At 48.6% G+C, this 18,054-nt stretch overlaps 1 protein-coding gene across 3 annotated transcripts in view; it reads right to left on the reverse strand.

Moving 5' to 3' along the window:
* TOX2 (TOX high mobility group box family member 2) overlaps positions 1-18,054 on the reverse strand; it is a 135,059-nt gene that overhangs the window by 35,613 nt on the left and 81,392 nt on the right. For all 3 annotated transcript variants that reach the window (XM_012651163.1, XM_012651164.1, XM_012651165.1), the window contains exon 3: positions 15,916-16,161. In XM_012651163.1, the coding sequence (XP_012506617.1) occupies positions 15,916-16,161 (246 nt within the window). The remainder of the gene's footprint in view (positions 1-15,915; positions 16,162-18,054) is intronic.

Consider the following 18,054-nt stretch of genomic DNA (forward strand, 5'->3'; position numbering starts at 1 on the left):
AAGGTTTGCTTGAGCCCAGGAGTTTGAGGTTGCTGTGAGCCAGGCTGACGCCATGGCACTCACTCTAGCCCGGGCAACAAAAGTGAGACTCTGTCTCAAAAAAAAAAAAAAAAATGTCTCCAGACATTGCCAAATATCTCCTGGGGGTAAGGCGCTGGGGCAACTGCTCCAGTTAAGAACCACTGATCAGGTAGACGCTCTTGGGGCCCTGCCCAGGTCCCCTTCACTGCAGTGGCACCCATCTCTCAGCTGCTGGGTGTTGGATGGTAATGGTGCCCAGCTGCCCCCTTCTCCAGAGAACACCCCTTGGCCAATAGGCATCACAGTCCCAAGGAGGTCACTCAATCTCCCAGTCTATGGCCAATGACAAATGGACGTGGGGTACAAAAGGCCACCTCTTTGTTCTAAGATGGGACCAACCGTGGGGTACAATCCATGCTCCAGAGCTCCCCACGGCTCAGGCTGAGGTTCAACTCCAGCTCAGGGAAACGTCCTCATCTCCCCTCACACTCTTCTCTCACTCCCCCTCCTGAGACCCCACCCTCAAAAAGTCATTTTCACAGCTCCTAAGGAATCCACGCCAAGAGAGTTGGTAATAGAGAAAAATCAGAAATAGCCTAAATGTCCATCAATAGAAGGTTGTGTAAGTTCATGGTGAACACCCATGCAGTGGAATGCTACGCAGCCACTAGTCAGAAAAACAAGACCTGTAATTACGGACAGGGAAATAGACCCATCATACACTGCTGCAGAAAATCAGCAGGCCATAGAACAGCTCCAGTAGAACACACTAGAAAGTGCAGGAAAAGGTACTACATTATGGCCCCATATATGTAAATCGTATGCGTATGATGCACAAAGATATGACTGAAAGGTTAATAACGGTTATTTGTGGATGGTGCAGTTTTAATGATTTTTATTTCTTCTTTGTATTTGCATGTGTTTATTATTATTATTTTTTACAACGAATATGTGCCATTTTTATAAAATTCAGAACACTCATTTCAAAATGTATAGGACCCAGCCAAAGCCATGCTCAGAAAAAAAAGTACAGCCATGAACTTTTCATTATTAAATAATAAATAATAAATGTAAATTAGCTAAAGAAATCAAAATAAAAAATTTAAACATCTGCAGGAAGAAAGAGGAAGAGAATAATAAACATAAAAGAGGAAATGATTAAATTAAGGAGAAGAATTGAAGCCATTCTGATGGTTAGTTCTCTGAATAAAATGAATAAAACAAAGTAGAGAAACCAGTAACATGGATGAACCTCTGGTCAAGATGAGCATGAAAAAAAAGAGAGAAATCCCAATATACAAATTTAGGAATATGAAAAGGGGTTAAAATATAGGTAACAAAGGCCATAAAAAGATAAGATAATACTATATACAATTCAATGGTAATAACTGTATAGCTCTCAGTGTAATGAACTATTCCTCTTACGAAGATGGTAAAACTTCAACACAGAAGTACGAGAAAGCTATTGTGTAAAAAGAAATCTACAGACCCATTTCACTACAAAAAAGTATTAGAAAAATCCTAAGAAAAACTAAATTAAATCCAGTCTTATATTAAAAAATAAATGTACGTGTGTACATATGTTTATATATGTACGTATACACACATACCATAACCAAGTAAACTATGTCAGTACTGGGGAATCTATTAATAAAATTTATTACCCCAACACACCAAGGAAGAAAAACTATATGATCATCTCAATACATACTTAACAGGCATTTGAAAAACTCAACAAAAACTGTAAGCTGAAAAATTAAGGATTTTTAAAAGAATGTGCTAAATAAATTGACTTCATGCCAAGGGCGAATCCCATTTCCATTAAATCGGGGAGAAAACGAGGATCACTGGTCATGACGTCACCACGTGTAACTAAGTGAAAGCTCAACCCAACGCAATGAAACAAAAATAAATGAGTTGTAACCACTGGAAAGTGTGTTCTTTGTGGATGTGAGTGCATTTCTAGGAACCTCCAAAATGGTAAATCCTAAAAAATTAGAATTTGAGACAGCCAGATAAAAATAAATACCAGAGAGACCACGTGAAGATTCGGGGCTTCCCAGTGGTCCAGGCTTCAGTGCAAGCAGACCTGCCACGTGGGCCCTCTGATACGGCAGAGCTTACGGTGTTGGACGTGTCAGGGGTGGAGAAATGTCATTCGGAGCTTACAACAGAGTCACGTGCAGGTCCCTGGGATTCTGAGTAGAGCCACGCCATGCATAGCATGTAATTAGACTCCGTTTGAGAAACAGCTCGTGAAGCGTGGCTGGGCTGGGGAAAAGAGGCGATGACCGGCCATGGGCCACGCATCTGGAACTGTCTGTTAGAGCTGGGTTCTGTTGGATGAACCAAGACATATCATCAGATGGGCCCTGCAGCAGTCCATCATAAGATGGAAACGGTATGTCCAAGACTGAGCCCAAGCAGGGCCACAGGGCATGCGTATGCTGAATGGGAAGGCAGCCCAGACCCTCACGTCATATGCCATAGTGGCACCAATGCCCACCCCCCGGCTTACACCCATGGCTGTACTGGGGAGGGGAGCTCGTGTAGCCTTTTATCCTCAGCTGTCAGACCTGCACTGTGGTCTGAAATTTCCCCACCTCCAGCCTTCTCTTTCTCCCTCCTTAACAGATCTCCCACGTGTCTCATCCTATCTGGTGCCTGTTTCTTGGTAGATTTGAACTGATGTATGAACAGACTCTTTTGGGGAGAAAACTTTGTTTGTTTGATAGAAATACACTGATGACCCACTTGAGGTAGAGGGTGGACCCCAGGGATGCTCCAATTGAGCCAAAGGGTCACTAAACTAACTTTAAGGAAGGCGGGTCCTGTCAATGGAGAAGGCTTTGTTTAGTGAGCACACAGGTGAGTCTGAGGGGAGGTGCCAGAGCTGAGGGAACCACAGGGCAGGGCAGGACAGAGAGGAGCCCCAGACGCAACGTGTCATTGCGTAGGGGTAGGAGAGGGATGATCGCAGCGACAGTGTGGCCTGGAAGGGAACACAGACACGTGCAAATTGCTTGTGGTGGTTACTCCTGTACGACCACCAGTGTTCACCAGTGCTTGGGCAGGGGGACTTGGGGGACCCGGAAAGGATATGGAGTTCTCCACGTGGGTTGGCAGGAAAGGCAAACAGAGACAGCTCACACGTCAAGTGCTCAGAGACAAATAATAGCATTGTTATGGCTATTGTGCTGAGTATTTTACAAGCATTATAGCATTTGATTTTCAAAACAACCCCACAAGGTAAGGATTATTAACATATCCACTTTATATATAAGAAAACTAAAGTTCAGAGTGGGGCGGGTTACTTTGTTCACCCCGGCTTTTAATTGGGTTGGGGCGTTGATTTAAATCCAGGCTCTCCAACTCCAAAGCCCATGATATTAATTCCAGCAACGAGGAGACCCCCTTTCAGCAGGACTGTGGGCGCAGAGACACAGTGCGTGGGCCCAGGGTGGCCTCAAACTCCTGGCCTCAAGTGATCCTCCCATCTCGGCCTCTCACGGTGTTGGGATTACAGGTGTGAGCCACGCATGGTACCTGGCCACATTTTGCTTCTGACTCTTCTTAGGCCCTTGGGCAATTGTGCACCAAGGGCCTCCCCGAGATGAGGCATTCTACAATTGAAGAGAACCTGGAGTCTTCCTGATCGCAGGCTGGGGACTGTCCTCATGCCAGAGTGTCTATTTCAAGGTCTGAGCCGACGGGAGGCGTGAGGGCTTAGGAAGGACCAGGAACCATAGGCAGAGGTGTGGGTCCTCTAGTTTCTCTGGGGGAAAACTCTGCAACCGTCCCAGGTGTGATGAAATCCTCAAGGCAAACGGAAACACAAGTGACAGTTCCGTGTGTCCTCAAACAACGGAAAACTCAGGACTCGGCTGAGCATGACCGAAGACCAGCAGTTCTGAGCAGGCATCAGGATCCCCTGGAGGGCTGGCTACACGCGGTTGCTGGGCCCCAGCTCAAAGTCTCCGAGTCACTGGGAGGGGCCCGAGAATCTGCATCTCTGACAAGTTCCCAGGGGACTCGGATCCTGCTGGCCTTAGGACCACATTTTAAGACCCAGCACAGTAGTCAAAGCTGTTGGAGCCTCACCCAGATCCACAGCTGGGAATGTTGGCTGCCAAAGGCTCACGGCTGAGAAACGCTCTTGGCCAAGGAGAGGGTGTCTTGCCTAGGAAGTTATGCACGAGCTCCACCCCCTCCTACCGTATGACCAATGACACTCATACCTCACCTCACTTGGGAGACAAATGCCAGCAACTCTGTGGTCTAACTCATGCTCCAGAGCTCCCTGTGCTACCAGACAGACTTCCCTCTGGCACGGCTCTGGATACTGTCTAGAATGTCTCATCTACTCCTCACAACAACCCCACGAGGAAACTATGGCACAGAGAGGTTAAGCAGTCGGCTGAGGTCACACAGCCCTCCCTCCTAATCCACCAGCTCTGAATGCTTTAGACTCTCTCCCTTGATCCTTTCCACAACTCCCTGAGGTAATCTGGGTTTCATCCACTCAACATGGAGAAAGCAAGGCCGGGAGGACAGTGACTTGCCTCCCACAATCTGTTAGTGGCGGCAGAGACAGGAAGTGACCCCAGGCTTCCTGACTCCTGGTCCTGTTATCAGATTGTGGGGTGACACAAAGAACCGACCATGCCTTACTGCGAGACAGATTTCTCAGGGCCCCGGCATCCTGGGCCCGCAGCTCCATCCAACACACACAGCCAGTGACAGCCGCTGACATGCACCCCAATATTCTTTTCCTTTCTCCTTGCTACCAGGAGTTTGGAGAGAGAGTCACTGGGCCAAGGTTTTTGCCCTTTCTAACCCTGTCTCAGCTGAGAGCGTTGACCAACCCCACAAAGGAAGAGGAGATGGTTTGCGAGTCCCACCCCCAGCTCAGAGACCCGGAGCTGAGGGCTGGGACAACAGATGCGCAAAACACTTGGGGTCAGGGAATAAGGGTCCCATCTTGCCTCCGCCACTTCCTAGCTGTGTGTCTTTGGACAAGCCACTTGTCCTTCTGTGTCGCAGGGACACATCTGTAACATGAGGATAATTCTGTCTCCCTCAAAAGTCTTCAGAACAGTGAGATGAGATAAGGTGGGCGGCACTATAAGACAGAATAGGCCGGAGGGTCCCCACTGACTTACTCTCCGATGATGATGGACGCAGCACTCTGGTTTGTGAGGTGCCTACCCAGGTATTTATTTTTCATTCATTCCTTCTACAGTCAGTTAGTCAGTCAACAAACCCTTTTCAGGCACTTGCTGCATCCCACACACAAAGCCAAGCATCAGGAATACTCATTAGCACGTTTGAGTCTCATAGTCATCCCACCGGAGCAGACAGCATCAGCTGCATCTTCCCTGAGGTTCAGAGAGAGAGACAAACTTGCCCAAGATCACCCTCCAGGGCAGAACAGGGACTCCAGGACTCCAGACTCTCAGTGAAGTGCTGCCGCCTGAGCACCAGGCTGCCACCACCACAGCTGGGCCCCAGCCCAACCCAGCTGCTATGCTTAAACCTCCGAGAGAATTCTCTCCTCCTGGAAATGCTTCCAGCCTCGAGTCTTGCCTAGCGCATCGGCGACGCTCTCTCGTGGAGCTTTAGTATTCAGATGAGTTTTATTTGTCTTGCTGCCCGTTATAAAGACTCCCAGTTCTAAATGGACAAAGCTACGAGACGAGAGAAAGAGAGCGCATGAGACTGACTTTTTATTATCCAGCCAGAGCGGGAGGAAAATGACTCCAATAAATCTCAAGTTTTATGTGCTCCAGACATTCTGCGGAGCCAGAGATGGCTTCTCAGCGATGCCGACGGTACATTAAAAGCTCATTTTCCCAACATGGTACTGAATATGCACTCGGAGGAAAGAGCCATTATACCGAGTGATATCGAGGCTGCAGCTGACGGATGTCGCTGCGATTTTTCCTGAATTCTCCCGCGTGACTCGGGAGCCGGTCTCAGAGCTCGTACTCTGTTACGTCTGGCAGCCGGCCCGGAATGGAAGTTAAACACCTGGCCTTTGCACTCCTCCAGGCTGGGGGTCATGACTCCGATTAGGACCCTGGCACGGGGTAGAGAAGCTGGTACCAGAGGGTGGTAAGTGATCATAAAACATCACAAACTGTTTCATGAATTGCAGCAGAAGGGGTGGTGATCGGGTCCAAACCAGGAGGTCCATGCAGCTATGATGTTTCAGCCTCTCAGGCTTTTGCCACTGTCCTCTGGCCCCCAAGGCTACCACCTCCAGGAAGCCTTCCTGCCACAGCCCTCCTCTGAGCCCAGAATTTCTCCTGCTCTGGGTTCCGAGCTCTGAGCACCTCACACATCATCGTGTTGCGGTGACGTATGAACGCGAATGGCTCATCTCAGAGCTGGACAAAGTGGGCCTTAATCCCGGCTTGCTCCCTCCCCTCCTCATTCATTTATTCATTCACTCGCTCACACTGGAAAGCTCTATAGGGCAGACACTGAGAGCCCAGGCTGGGGAGTCAGCCTGCCTGGGCTCCAATCTTGGCACGACCATGCCGACAACTGTGTAGCCACGTCATTTACCTCTCTGGGCCTCTGTTTTCTCATCTGTAAAATGGCAACAATAATAGCAACTCCTCAGAGTCAAGGATTAAATGAGATAAAGGGTTTAAGTGGGTGGCAGGCACATAGTAAGTGCTAAATAAATGTTAGCAGACTACAGTTATAGCTCATTCATTTAGGAAAAGTTCACTGAGAGGACCCAGGGTCAAAGTATGGTCCTTGTCCTTCAAAGGCCAAGGTGAGGCCTCTGACCACATGAGCGTGAATGGTGCTCCCAGGGGCTGGCCATCAGGGCTCTATTCTGTGCCTCCCTGAGCTGCCTGTGGCAGCTCTCGCCTGGCACGGAGGTTGTGGGGCTGAAGTGAGACAGCTGCGGGGAAAGCCAGGTTGGCACCAACCTGAAACCCTGGCTGCTGTTCTCTGCCCCCTCCCCCAGATGGTGACCGCCCCAGGGAGTCCTTAAATCTTCCAAGGCTTAGGTACCACTCTGTAGACTCACCCTGTACTCAGCCTGAAGGGTGCAGAGAGCACTGGACTTAGAGTTAGAGGCCCGGGTTCAAGTTCTGACTTTACACGTTTTCCTGGCTATGTGACCTGGGACAAGTAATCCTCTTCTCCCATTCGTTCCATGCTAAACAACATCAAGGGCTCCCTGCTAGCCAGGCCCTTTGCTAGATGCTGGGGCCAGAGGAAGGCGAAAAACACAGGCCCAGCCTTCAATCCAGGCAGCGCAGATGACTGTATAAAGGACAGTCCCGTATTTCTGTGAATTCACTGATCCCACCTTTTTTTAAAATTTTGATATGTTGTTCATCATGATTTTTTGTGTTAATTTTCATCTTTAAAAATATCGAGTTAAAATATGATTTATTGTGAGTTCTTTGGCATTCTCTTAAATTTTATGATCGAGCCAAGTGTTTCACGTGCTGCACCCTAGTCCTGGCCAAGAGGACCCAGAGAGCCTCCGAGAGAAGAAGCCTTCTGAACTGGGTCCCAACACAGGGATAGGCGTTCGCCAGGTCGCCGAGGGGGAAGACCCTTCTAAGCAGAGGGAGCAGGATGCAGTGGTTCTCACCAGGGGCGATTCTGTCCCCCAGGGGACATCTGGCGATGTCTAGAGACACTTTTTGTTTTGATTTTGACTAGGGGAGTGCTACCAGAATCCAGGAATAGTGAGTAGAGGCTAGGAATACTGCTAAACATCCTATAATGAACAGGACAGCCCCCAATAACAGAGAAGTATCCTGCTCAACATGTCCGCAGTGCCCAGCCAGGTAGGGAAACCCCTGCTAGAGGACAAAGGTGGGAAACAGCATGGCCTACAATGCCACCTCAGTCTGGGCTCCTGACCTCTCCAAACCTCAGTTTCTACATCTGAAAAATAAGACTAATAACAGTTCCTACTTTAAAGAGCTACCGGGAGGAAGCAATGGGGCTACATCTGTGTACAGCAGGTGCTCAATAAATGTCTATGCCCCATCCGTTCCCACTTTGAACACATCCCAAACTTTAGAGCAAACAGTTCTCAAAAGAGACAGCGTCCCTGCATTCCAAAGAAAACTGGGACGTGGAAAAGAACGTGTTTTGTCCCCTTCTGACCTTTCTCATAGAGAAAACCATAAATCTTATCTCCTCAACAAACGTGATCCCGTTTGCAGGGAACTGGCCTGAGTTTTAACAGGGAGTGAATTTTTATGATCGTGTTGTAAACCTTCGCAGAAACCATTTTGAAACTAAAGGACGCTGACAGATTCTTAACTACCATAGCTGCTAAATTAAGCACGAGGGACGGGGTGGGGTGGGGAGTACGAAAGAAAACAAAAGTGCCCTAAAAGCTAGCGGGGGTAAAATAATGTTCATTAAAAATAGAAAAACAAACACATACACAAAAAAATCTTTTGTGTTCAACTTCACACTCGTACATCATAATGTTCCAGTAAAAGGCCATTTCCCCCTGAGATAATAAAAGAATTGAATTTTTCCTTATCGGTCATCTATTTTTCTAGCCGAAGCTATTACTCCCGCTCTGGGGTTGCTAGGCAACAAGAAATATTAATAGCAGCTTTTATTAGCTTAGCTTTTGCAGCCGAGTACCAGAATGAGAAAATGGGAAACATAAATGTGTTACATAAATCTTTCAACCTTTCAGAGCCGGTGTTAGTCTCTGTTTTCATAATGATTTATTGAAGTGATGGTTCATTTATGAGAAAAAGGAGTATAGGATAAGAAAATGGAGCAGTCCCCTGCAGGAGTGTTTGAAAATAAATAATTATAGCAGGGGAGCAAAACCTGTTTAAAGCCATTTTTCTGAGTTTTATAAAATGTAAAAAGACATATTTCTTTCGCTTACAGCCTCTGAGAAACAGGGGAAAGGAGTCTCACCCGGACCCTGACGCATACAAAGAAAGCTCTGGGCCTCTAGTTCCCCGCATTTAGGACCCTCAGAGGCCCATTTGGGAGATCAGCGCCCCCGCCAGAGGAAAATCAGACAAAACATGGCATCCAGGGAACGTCCATGTGGCAGGCGCCCCTGTCGACCCCCTGCTCTGACTCAGATGGATCCTTCCCCTGGTCACGCAGCCAGGAAGAGCTGAGTCCTGGGCCTTCACTTTCTTGGCAAGCAGTGGAGCTGTCACTTTGCTGTTGCTTTTAAGCTCTGAGCCCTGACCGAGGTCCTTATGTAATTAATACGCCTTCCCCTGCCCGCCCCCTGGCACGGGCCGCAGTTGATGGCCTGGTTTCCCGACACAGGTCTCTTAGACCCCGCCTCTGTAAGCCAGGCTGGCCCCCTCCCGCCAAGCCCACATCCTGCAGGTCAGCTTGGACAAATTTAGAGAGGACACTGCCGTCACCCAAATCCTGTCAATAAAGTGAATACAGTAATAGACAGAGTAGCTTAACATTTGCTGAATACCTACTGTGTGCCACTTCGCCTACATCTGATCATTGAATCTTCGAAAGTTCCTACGGGGCAAGTAACATTACCTCCATTGTACAGATGAAGAAACTGAGGCTCAGGGAGGATTCAGCCCTTGCTTTTGGTCGCAGGGATGGGGGTAACAAGTGAGGAGGTTGGGGTTTGAACTTAGGTCACTCTGACCACAAAGCCTATGCTCCTAACTATAGATATACTCTCTGCCAAGAAAACAAAACACACAGAAAAACAAAACATCATCATGGTAGATTACAAAAATGGCCACACATTCCTGCCTCCCTGCACCCCTGCCCTTCTGCAATGCAACCTGCCATCCCTCCCTTCAGGAGGTTGGGTGTCTTTCTCCACTCCTTGAGCTGGGCCGGGCCGATGGCGCAGTCGCAAATGTGAAGCCGGCAGGGGTTTGAAAAGCGAGAGACTCGTGGCCATGTCACCCCCATAGGTCCCAGCTGAGGGCCAACTGCTGAGATGTGAATAAAGCCATCTTAGACTATGCGGCCCCAGCAAGCTGCAAGTGGACCCCAGAAATCACCCAAGCTAGTCCAGATCAAAAGAATCTCAATGACACACAGAATCATGAGAAATAATAAAAATCCATTGTTTTAAGTCACTAAGTGTTGAGTGGTTTGTTATACAGCAAAAGCTAATGGATACAATCGTAAAACAAAACAAAACCCAAAACATGCATTAAGAATAGTAAAATGAATAGGTTGGACTAGGAGGTCTCTGCTGCCCCCCATGGCTCAGAATTCCAGAGGACCAAGGGTTGGAGGTCTTTGGTCCCTTCTCCTTAGGAAGAGATCTCCTGGGTCTCAACTTGCAAGACTCAAACAGGGACAGACAAAGCCTCCTGGGGGAGGAAGGAGATGGCAGGGAAGGGAGGAGGAGAGGGAAGGGAGATCAGAGGGAAATAGCACAGAACTGGAAGGGAGGTGTTAGGAGGTAGATGAAGGACCTCCCAGAGCCAATACCCAGCCCCTGCCCCTAAGCTCAAGGCCCTGTCCCCAGGATCCACTCCCCACCCCAGGTTCTAAGCCCTGCCCCGGGCTCCAGGCACGGGAACCCTCTCTATAGCAAGGTGCAACTTAGGTACAGCTCAGCTCCCTCCCCAACAGCCTGCCCCACGATACCAGCCCAGAAAGGCCCTTCACTTGGGGTGGGAGGTCCCTGGGCCATGGCCCCTACCCCTCTGTGTGGCAGAAGGACCAGCCCTGGCAAGATGCTTTGGGTCAGAGACCTAGAGCACAAAAGACTGAAAAGTTAGCACTCAAGACTCTGGTCCAAGTTGACAGGATTCGAGCCTCCCCGGCCAGGGGTACATGCGGTGGTGGTGGGAGGTCTGCCACACCTCAAACCCACATTCTTGTCCAGTATGTCACGGCTGACGAAGCAATTGTGCCCATTTTCCTATTTATGAGGTCGCCAGAGCTGGAATCCTGATCCCCATTTCACAGATGGAAAAGTGAAGCCAGGGGAGAAGTATCTTGTCCAAAGTTCCAGAGAAAGCAAATACAAGTCAGAGCTGGGAGAAGAACGCATGAATGACATCTGTCTACCACCTCCTGCTGCGTGAGTCTCCCAGCTGGACCACCCAGCTCTAGGGACCCTCAGGGCTCAGTTCTGGAGAACCCCCTAACTCCCAAATCACTAGACTCCTTGGCTGGTGTCGAGGGGGCTTCGCCAGAACTCATTTCCCGCTGGGCCCGGGCTCCATCTGCCCGAGGCACTCCAGGAGTTTCTCTGGGCTCAGAAAGGGTGCTGGCTCCCCAGGAACTTGTCTAGAAATGTCAAGCTCTGTCCCCTCCCGGGATAGATAATTCTTCTCCCGGGTAAGCCAGAAGCAGAAGTTCGAACATTTCCCAAGGACGACTCAAAAATAAATGATTTCAGACTTAACAGAAGCTGCTGAACAAATTCCACTCTTTGAGTTTCTTCGGGTATTTTAGAAACTGATTTATACATACAATATCTCTCTCAAAATGAGACAATCAACACAGGATAAAATTATTGAGTTATGAAAATCGGGGTCAGATGGAGGTGCAGCACTTTAAATTAAACCGGCAAAATATATCTTTCATACTAAATTGACTCTTTTTGTCTTGGAAATGAACGTTTAATCAGTTAAGACGATGAAGTCGAGGGAGAAGCCTTAAGCATATTTAATTTGGTAAAAGGGGCCTGATTCCCGCACCGTTCGCAATCCTGCCAGCGGGCACACCTTTTAAGCAAGGGCTGGCTCCCACGCACACCTGCAAGGCTGAGCAGGCCGGGCAGGGGACCAGAAGGAACTGGTGGCCTCTGGGATCAGAGCCAAGGGGGCTTGGCATTTATGGGATGGCTGTCGAATACCTCGGCCTCGCCCACCTCCCCAAGGTTGACATCCGCGATGCATCTCCATCTGTGCAGACAGCAATGAAGCACCTGGACCATCAGGGCATCCTCTGTGCCACTTCCGTGGCCCTGCAGCCCGGCCGCACCATCTCTCAGCCACCTGGCAAAGCTAAGAGGTGGATGGAAGGGGACAGAGTTGGGTTTAAATTCTGGTTTTGCTGCTTAAGTGCTGTATGACATTAATTCATTCGCAAAGTACTTGTAGACTCTACCCTGTGTCAGGCCATCACTTCCTGTAGGAAGTGAGAACCCCACATCTCAGTCGGGGCCTCTTCCAGGCGCACGCATTTACTACGTTTTTAGAAACGGGCTCTTCACCTTCTCTCCATCTGCACCAGGAGTCCGCCAGGGCATCGTGCAGATCCTAAGCCCAGAACAATGCCTGGTACCTCGTAGGTGCTCAATAAAGGCACAGCTGCAGATCACTGTGGTAGGTGAAAAATGCCCCCAAAGACATCAGGTCTTAATTCTTGGAGCTTGTAGAGGGTGCCGTATTTGGAAAAGGAGTCTTGCAGATGTGGTTAAGGTAAGGATCTTGAGATGGGGAGATTACCCTGGAATATCCCCAAATGCCCTAAATGCTGTCACAAGTGTCCTCATAAGAGGGGCAGAGGGAGCTTTCACTGACACAAGAGAAGGCAATATGAAGACAGAGGAAGAGGTCAGAGCCAAGGACGGCCAGAAACCCCAGAAGCTAGAAGAAGTCCTCTTGGCACCCTGATTTTGGCCCGAGGATACAGATTTTGGACTTCTAGAGCTGTGAGAAAATAAATATCTGGGTTTTTTTATTTCAAAGTATTACAGGGGTATAAATGTTTTCAGTTGCATGGATCACTTTTGTAATACTTGAGTCGGGGTTACAAGTGTGCCCATCATCCAGATAGTATTCACTGCACCCATCTAGTAGGTTTTCACCCATCCCCTCCTTCCCCTCCTCCCTGCTTGGTTTCCATTGCGATTTACTTCCCTCTGTGCACATGTGTGCTCATCAGTTAGTTCCAAAAATGTCTGTTGTTTTAAGCCACAAAGTTTGCGGTATTTGTTACAGCAGCCACAGGAAACTGATATGCTCACCTACCTACCTGGAGTCTCTGTCCCCTCATGGCAGTAATACTTCCCTCCCTCGGTCAGGTTCTTAGGATCGACACGTGAGTAAATGTTTGCAAAGCCCTCTGCACGGTGCTGGACACCCAGCAGATCCGAGCGTGAATTGCCGCATCGCCCGCATCTGTGAGTGCAGGCCACGCACACGCAGACCCACGCCCTTCACCCTGCACTTCAGACGAATTTAGAAACTTTGTCTTTAAGGGACCCTTGTCTCCCTGCACCAGAGAGTCCCAGTGTATGTACACCCCCTTATCTGGTTTTCCCAGTTGGTCTGGGCGCTCTCCCCTGGGTAATGGGGTTTGGCTTATCTATCATGACATAAAGAGGGAATATAAAATTCAGTGAACCCTTGCAAAGTCTGACTAATGGAAGAATTAAGGCTATCTGAATTTGTGAAGCATCTTGAACATGAGCTAGTTTTAAAGAAATCTGGAAAACGACTGCAAAGTGCCTATTTGGATGGAGCCCAACCAAAGCATTTCCTAGGCAGGGTGACTGGGGGGTCATCTTTGATAAACAGATAGCACGCGTCGTAGTTATTAATGTCAGAGCTATTGTAACCAGGTGGCCCTGCAAGTGTACCTGTGGGTATCTGCAGTCTGCTCTTTTAGGTAAATGAGACTTAAGGGAAAATGCTGCCATTTGGTGACAGTGGGAATTCATTTTTATTACTAATAACAATAGCAAATATTCCCTGATTGTTTACTCTCTGCCAGACATTTGCTAAGACTTTACATACATTATCTCAGATACACTTCACCACAGTCTTGAGGTGCGTCCTATTATCATTCCAAGACAAGGAAACCAAAGCCCCGGACGTGGAGCCAGGATCTAGTTCGGGTCGGTGGAACTGCAGAGTCACACACTAACCACTACCCTGCACCGTCTCCATCAACCCCAGCACCAAAGGCCAGTGGCCCAGAACTGTGGCCATGCTCACCCTGCACCACGGCTCTCGTAGCATGTGACGAAGGTGCCCACCCAAACTGGGACAGTCTGGAGTAGCGAGGTTTTTGTTAGGAAGTTTTCTGGGCAGCTAAGCTATAAGCGTTCTAACAAAGTGACACTGAAGCCACACGGCTGTGGAGTCTGAGTCACTAGGTCCCTCTGAGAGACGAGCCAGCTGAGGACCTGCACTGCTGATGGGCCCGAAAGGAAAAGATCCAGGAGCAATGGAGCATCGGTTTCCATTGAGTGAGAACCGAACACTATAACAGTTTGTTTCCTCCTCCCTCCCTTCTTTCTCTCCTTTTATTTCTCACCTAGCTTCAAGAACAAACAGAAAACGGGATGTGCCTTACAAAAATGCACAGAGTACACCAGATTTTTTAAGCAAGGAAATTTGGTGGTAATAAAGGAAGGGCGAACAATAAATAAAATACAGTTGAGATTGTTTGAATATAAAATGCATGCCCTAAGGTCCCAGGTGTCTGTTAGAATTGGGCCACAAATGTGACTGTGGCTTCTAACCAGTCATCGCAGAGGTGAACACAATCCACCCAACATCATGTGATTCTGATAGGAAAATCAATTAAGTGACCCCTCCTTCCCTGCTACAGGTGGGTTTGTGGCTCAAGCTGACAAAATACGAGACTGCTTCCTCCTAGACACAGGGGTTGGTTCTGTGATGCTCAGTCACGGTCCTCCCCGGAAGACCCAAACAGCTTCCTGCCAGAGATGTCAGGGAAGATGTTGGCTGCCAGCAGTCATCAGGCCTGCTGTGGAAATGGGGATGGGATGGGGTTGTGACACTGCTGGAGTTCCTGGATCAAACCATGCCTGAAACCCCATGTCCACTCCCTAGATATTTTAGTTTTTTTTGCTTGAGTTAGTTTGGTTCCTGTCACTTACAAATGAATGTAAGAGATGTGACTAGTGTATAATATCGACATTAACTGTGAAGGAAACAAAAAAACAAAAATAAATACAAATCACACTTGTTCAGGAGAAGCATTCTCCTCGTTCCGGAGAATTCTTTTAAGGAGATTTTTTTATTGCGTAACATAAAAATTGGTCTACTGATTTTCTATAGGTCTTGATGGTTCAAATCAACCATTCATGCTTAAAAAAATACATCTCCTTAGCAGGGGATTCCCAACCCTTATGATGCAGGCTCTGATGAGCTCTTTCACCTCCTCTCTGTCCCCTTGGCTCCAGCTTCTTCCTCTCCAGCCCAACAAAAAGGAAAAACCGATGCCAATGCCAAGCTTGGCATGAGCACCCTGCCTCCTCCTTTGCACGTTCTATTCCCCCAGCCTGGAAGGTCCTTTCTTGCCTTTGTCTGCCTGCTAAATTTTTACCTACCCCACAAACTTTAACTCAGTAATTACCCTCTTCCCTGGCAGCTTAAGCAAGATACAATTTTTTTAAAAAATGATATGACTCCATTTATATGAATCATCCAGAAGAGGCAAATATATAAAGACAGAAAGTAGATTAGTGGTTGTCTAGGGCTGGGGACTTCAGGAGGCAGGTTGGGAGTGATGGCAAGGGTACAGTGTTTCTTTTTGGGGTGATAAAATATTCTAAAATTGATTGTGCTGATGATTACATAACTGTAAATATACTAAAAGCCATTCAATTGTATATTTTAAATGGGCGAATTGTATGGCATGGTGAATTCTATCTCACTGAAGCCATTAAAAAATAAAAACGAGAGTATACTATTAACGAATAATAAAAACCAGTACCAAGATATTATGAACAGAGCTCCCTAAGTGAGCAGCGAGCTGACATTAGATTTCCCTCCAGGCCCACCCCCATATTCTGCAGACTCCCACGCAAGCAACCAAGGGAAGCCAGACCCTGCACGTGAGCGGAGGGTCCTCATCAAGGCATCGGCATTCTGCTTCCCTCTCAACCCCCTTCCCTGCCATAACCAGCAGGAACCATGGCAGGTGACAGGGACTCACCGTGGGCAGCTGGCCCGACAGCAGGTGGCTGTCCTGTGCCAGCATGTTGGACACCATGATGGCAGGGAGGTCCATGGCCTGGTAGGAGTAGGCAGGGAGCAGCCCGTTGGGGGTGAGGCCGTGGCACAGCGAGTGGTAGCTGGCTTCGTGGTCCCCCAGGTGCAGGAGGGACGGCTCGGGGAGGTTGGGAGGTGTTATCGGGGGAATCTCATAGTCCTCGTTGCTCTCGCTCTGGCCGTTATAGGTCTAAAACATCAAAAGGGCATGTTGTTGGGGGTCAGTGTCTCACAACTGCAGAACATACTCATCAGCACCAATAACAGCAACGACAGTAACGATAACAACCCCTTGGCGAAGGAGAAAGGGGTGAGCCCTCTGCAAGACAGAGGATCAAGACTCCTGCTCTATCCCCCAATGGATGCTCCATCCCACTGGAGGCTCTCGGCACCAAGCCTGCCTCCCTGGAGAGCGGGGGCTGGCTCCCGTCCACCCGTCCCTCTCTGTTGTCCCACCAGATCTGGCCCCCACAGCCCACCTTGGATCCATCTTTCCACATCCGCCCATTTTACAGATGGCGACTTGGGTCGAAGGAGAAAAGCGGTCCCTCCAAGGTCAGTAGACGAGTTGGGAATGGAGCAGAATTACCCCGACTCCCCGCCTGGTGGTCTTTCCAGGGCGGCTGGATGATTTTCTCCCCTGTTGCCAACACTCAGCCCGACGGGGGCTTCTCTGAGTCTTCCTCACCTCGGTCAATGGTGCAAACATTCCCAAGGAGCACAAGCTAGAAACTAGGAGTCACCCCGACACCTGCCTTTCCAGTCCGTGCCTGTTTACTTCTCCCCCCCTCGCTGAACTGTCCAGGAACCTCTAGGACAATGCTGAACAGAAATGGTGAGAGTGGACACCCTTGTCTTTCTCCTTGTCTTTAAATCCAGTATTTTATCATAACGTACCATGTTCGCCGCAGGCGCTTTCGGCCATCCTTTAGCAGGTTAAGGGAATTCCTCGCTTGTCAAGGTGGGTGTTTTTTAAAATTGTGCCTGGCTTTTTAATTTTATCAAATTCTTTTTCCCTGCGTCTACCGAAAGGCTCAAATGACTTTTCTCCTTTAATTCAGTTAATACAGTAAGTAACTCATGTGGTTTTCTAATGTTAGAATAAACTTGCTCTCCTGGAATAAACCCTGCTTGCTCACGATGCTCATGATGTATTACTCTTTTTAAGGATTCTTGGGGTTTGTGTGCTGATCCTTTGTTTAGGATTTTTGCATCAGGTTCCCAAGTGGGGTTGGCCTACAATTTTCCTGTCTTGCACGGCCCTTGTCGGGTTTTAGTATCAACGCTACATTAGCGGGCGGGGTCATTCTTCCTTGTCTATACTCTGGAAGAGAGCAGAGCAGCAGAAGAGAGATGTGTGAACTGGAAGATGGATCTGAAGAATTATCCAGAATTCAGCAGAGAGAGTCAAAGAGAAGGTTACGAGCAGTAAGGGTGTCTAATGGACGTCTGTCCAATCAGCATTCCGGAGGGAGAAGCGTGGGAGAATGGATCAGAGGGATAACTGGAGAGATTATCATTGAGAATATTCCAGAACTGACGAAGGATACCAAAGGTTTTGATGACTGTGAGGTTAAATTTTAAAGCAATCAAAATATTTATGTAGAAAGGGAGGGAAAACCTAAACCACAATAGCATGTAAGAAAAGAGAATCTTCTAACATCTTTGCATTGTTTGATAAGTCAAGGATGTATGCTGAAACAGCCACGGTCACTGAGCCCAGCACAGTGCCTGGTTCCTGGTGGGCCAGCCCTAACCGACTGCTTGCTGGATGGTGGCAGTGGGGACGGGCGCGTGTGCCTAGAGCCACAGTGACAGCAGGGAGCACAAGGTCCCTAAACGCCTGCTCGGTGCCAAGGCCTTTCTCCTTGGGCACCGTGTGCGAACCTTACAATGATTCCATGGGGAAGAGCCCTAGACTGCCCTGCATAGCCAAGAAACAGAACTGAGAGGGTGAGCGACTGCCCCCTGCCCCCAGGGCCCAGCCCTTGGACCCAGAGCCCACGTCACCTCTCGCTCACTGGCTCCCTCTGCAGGGCTGTTGTGGGATCATCTCACAGATGAGCAAGCAGCGATTAAGGAG

The sequence above is a fragment of the Propithecus coquereli genome, unplaced genomic scaffold, assembly GCF_000956105.1.
Source record: "Propithecus coquereli isolate 6110/MARCELLA unplaced genomic scaffold, Pcoq_1.0 Scaffold35, whole genome shotgun sequence".
NCBI classification, from domain to species: domain Eukaryota; kingdom Metazoa; phylum Chordata; class Mammalia; order Primates; family Indriidae; genus Propithecus; species Propithecus coquereli.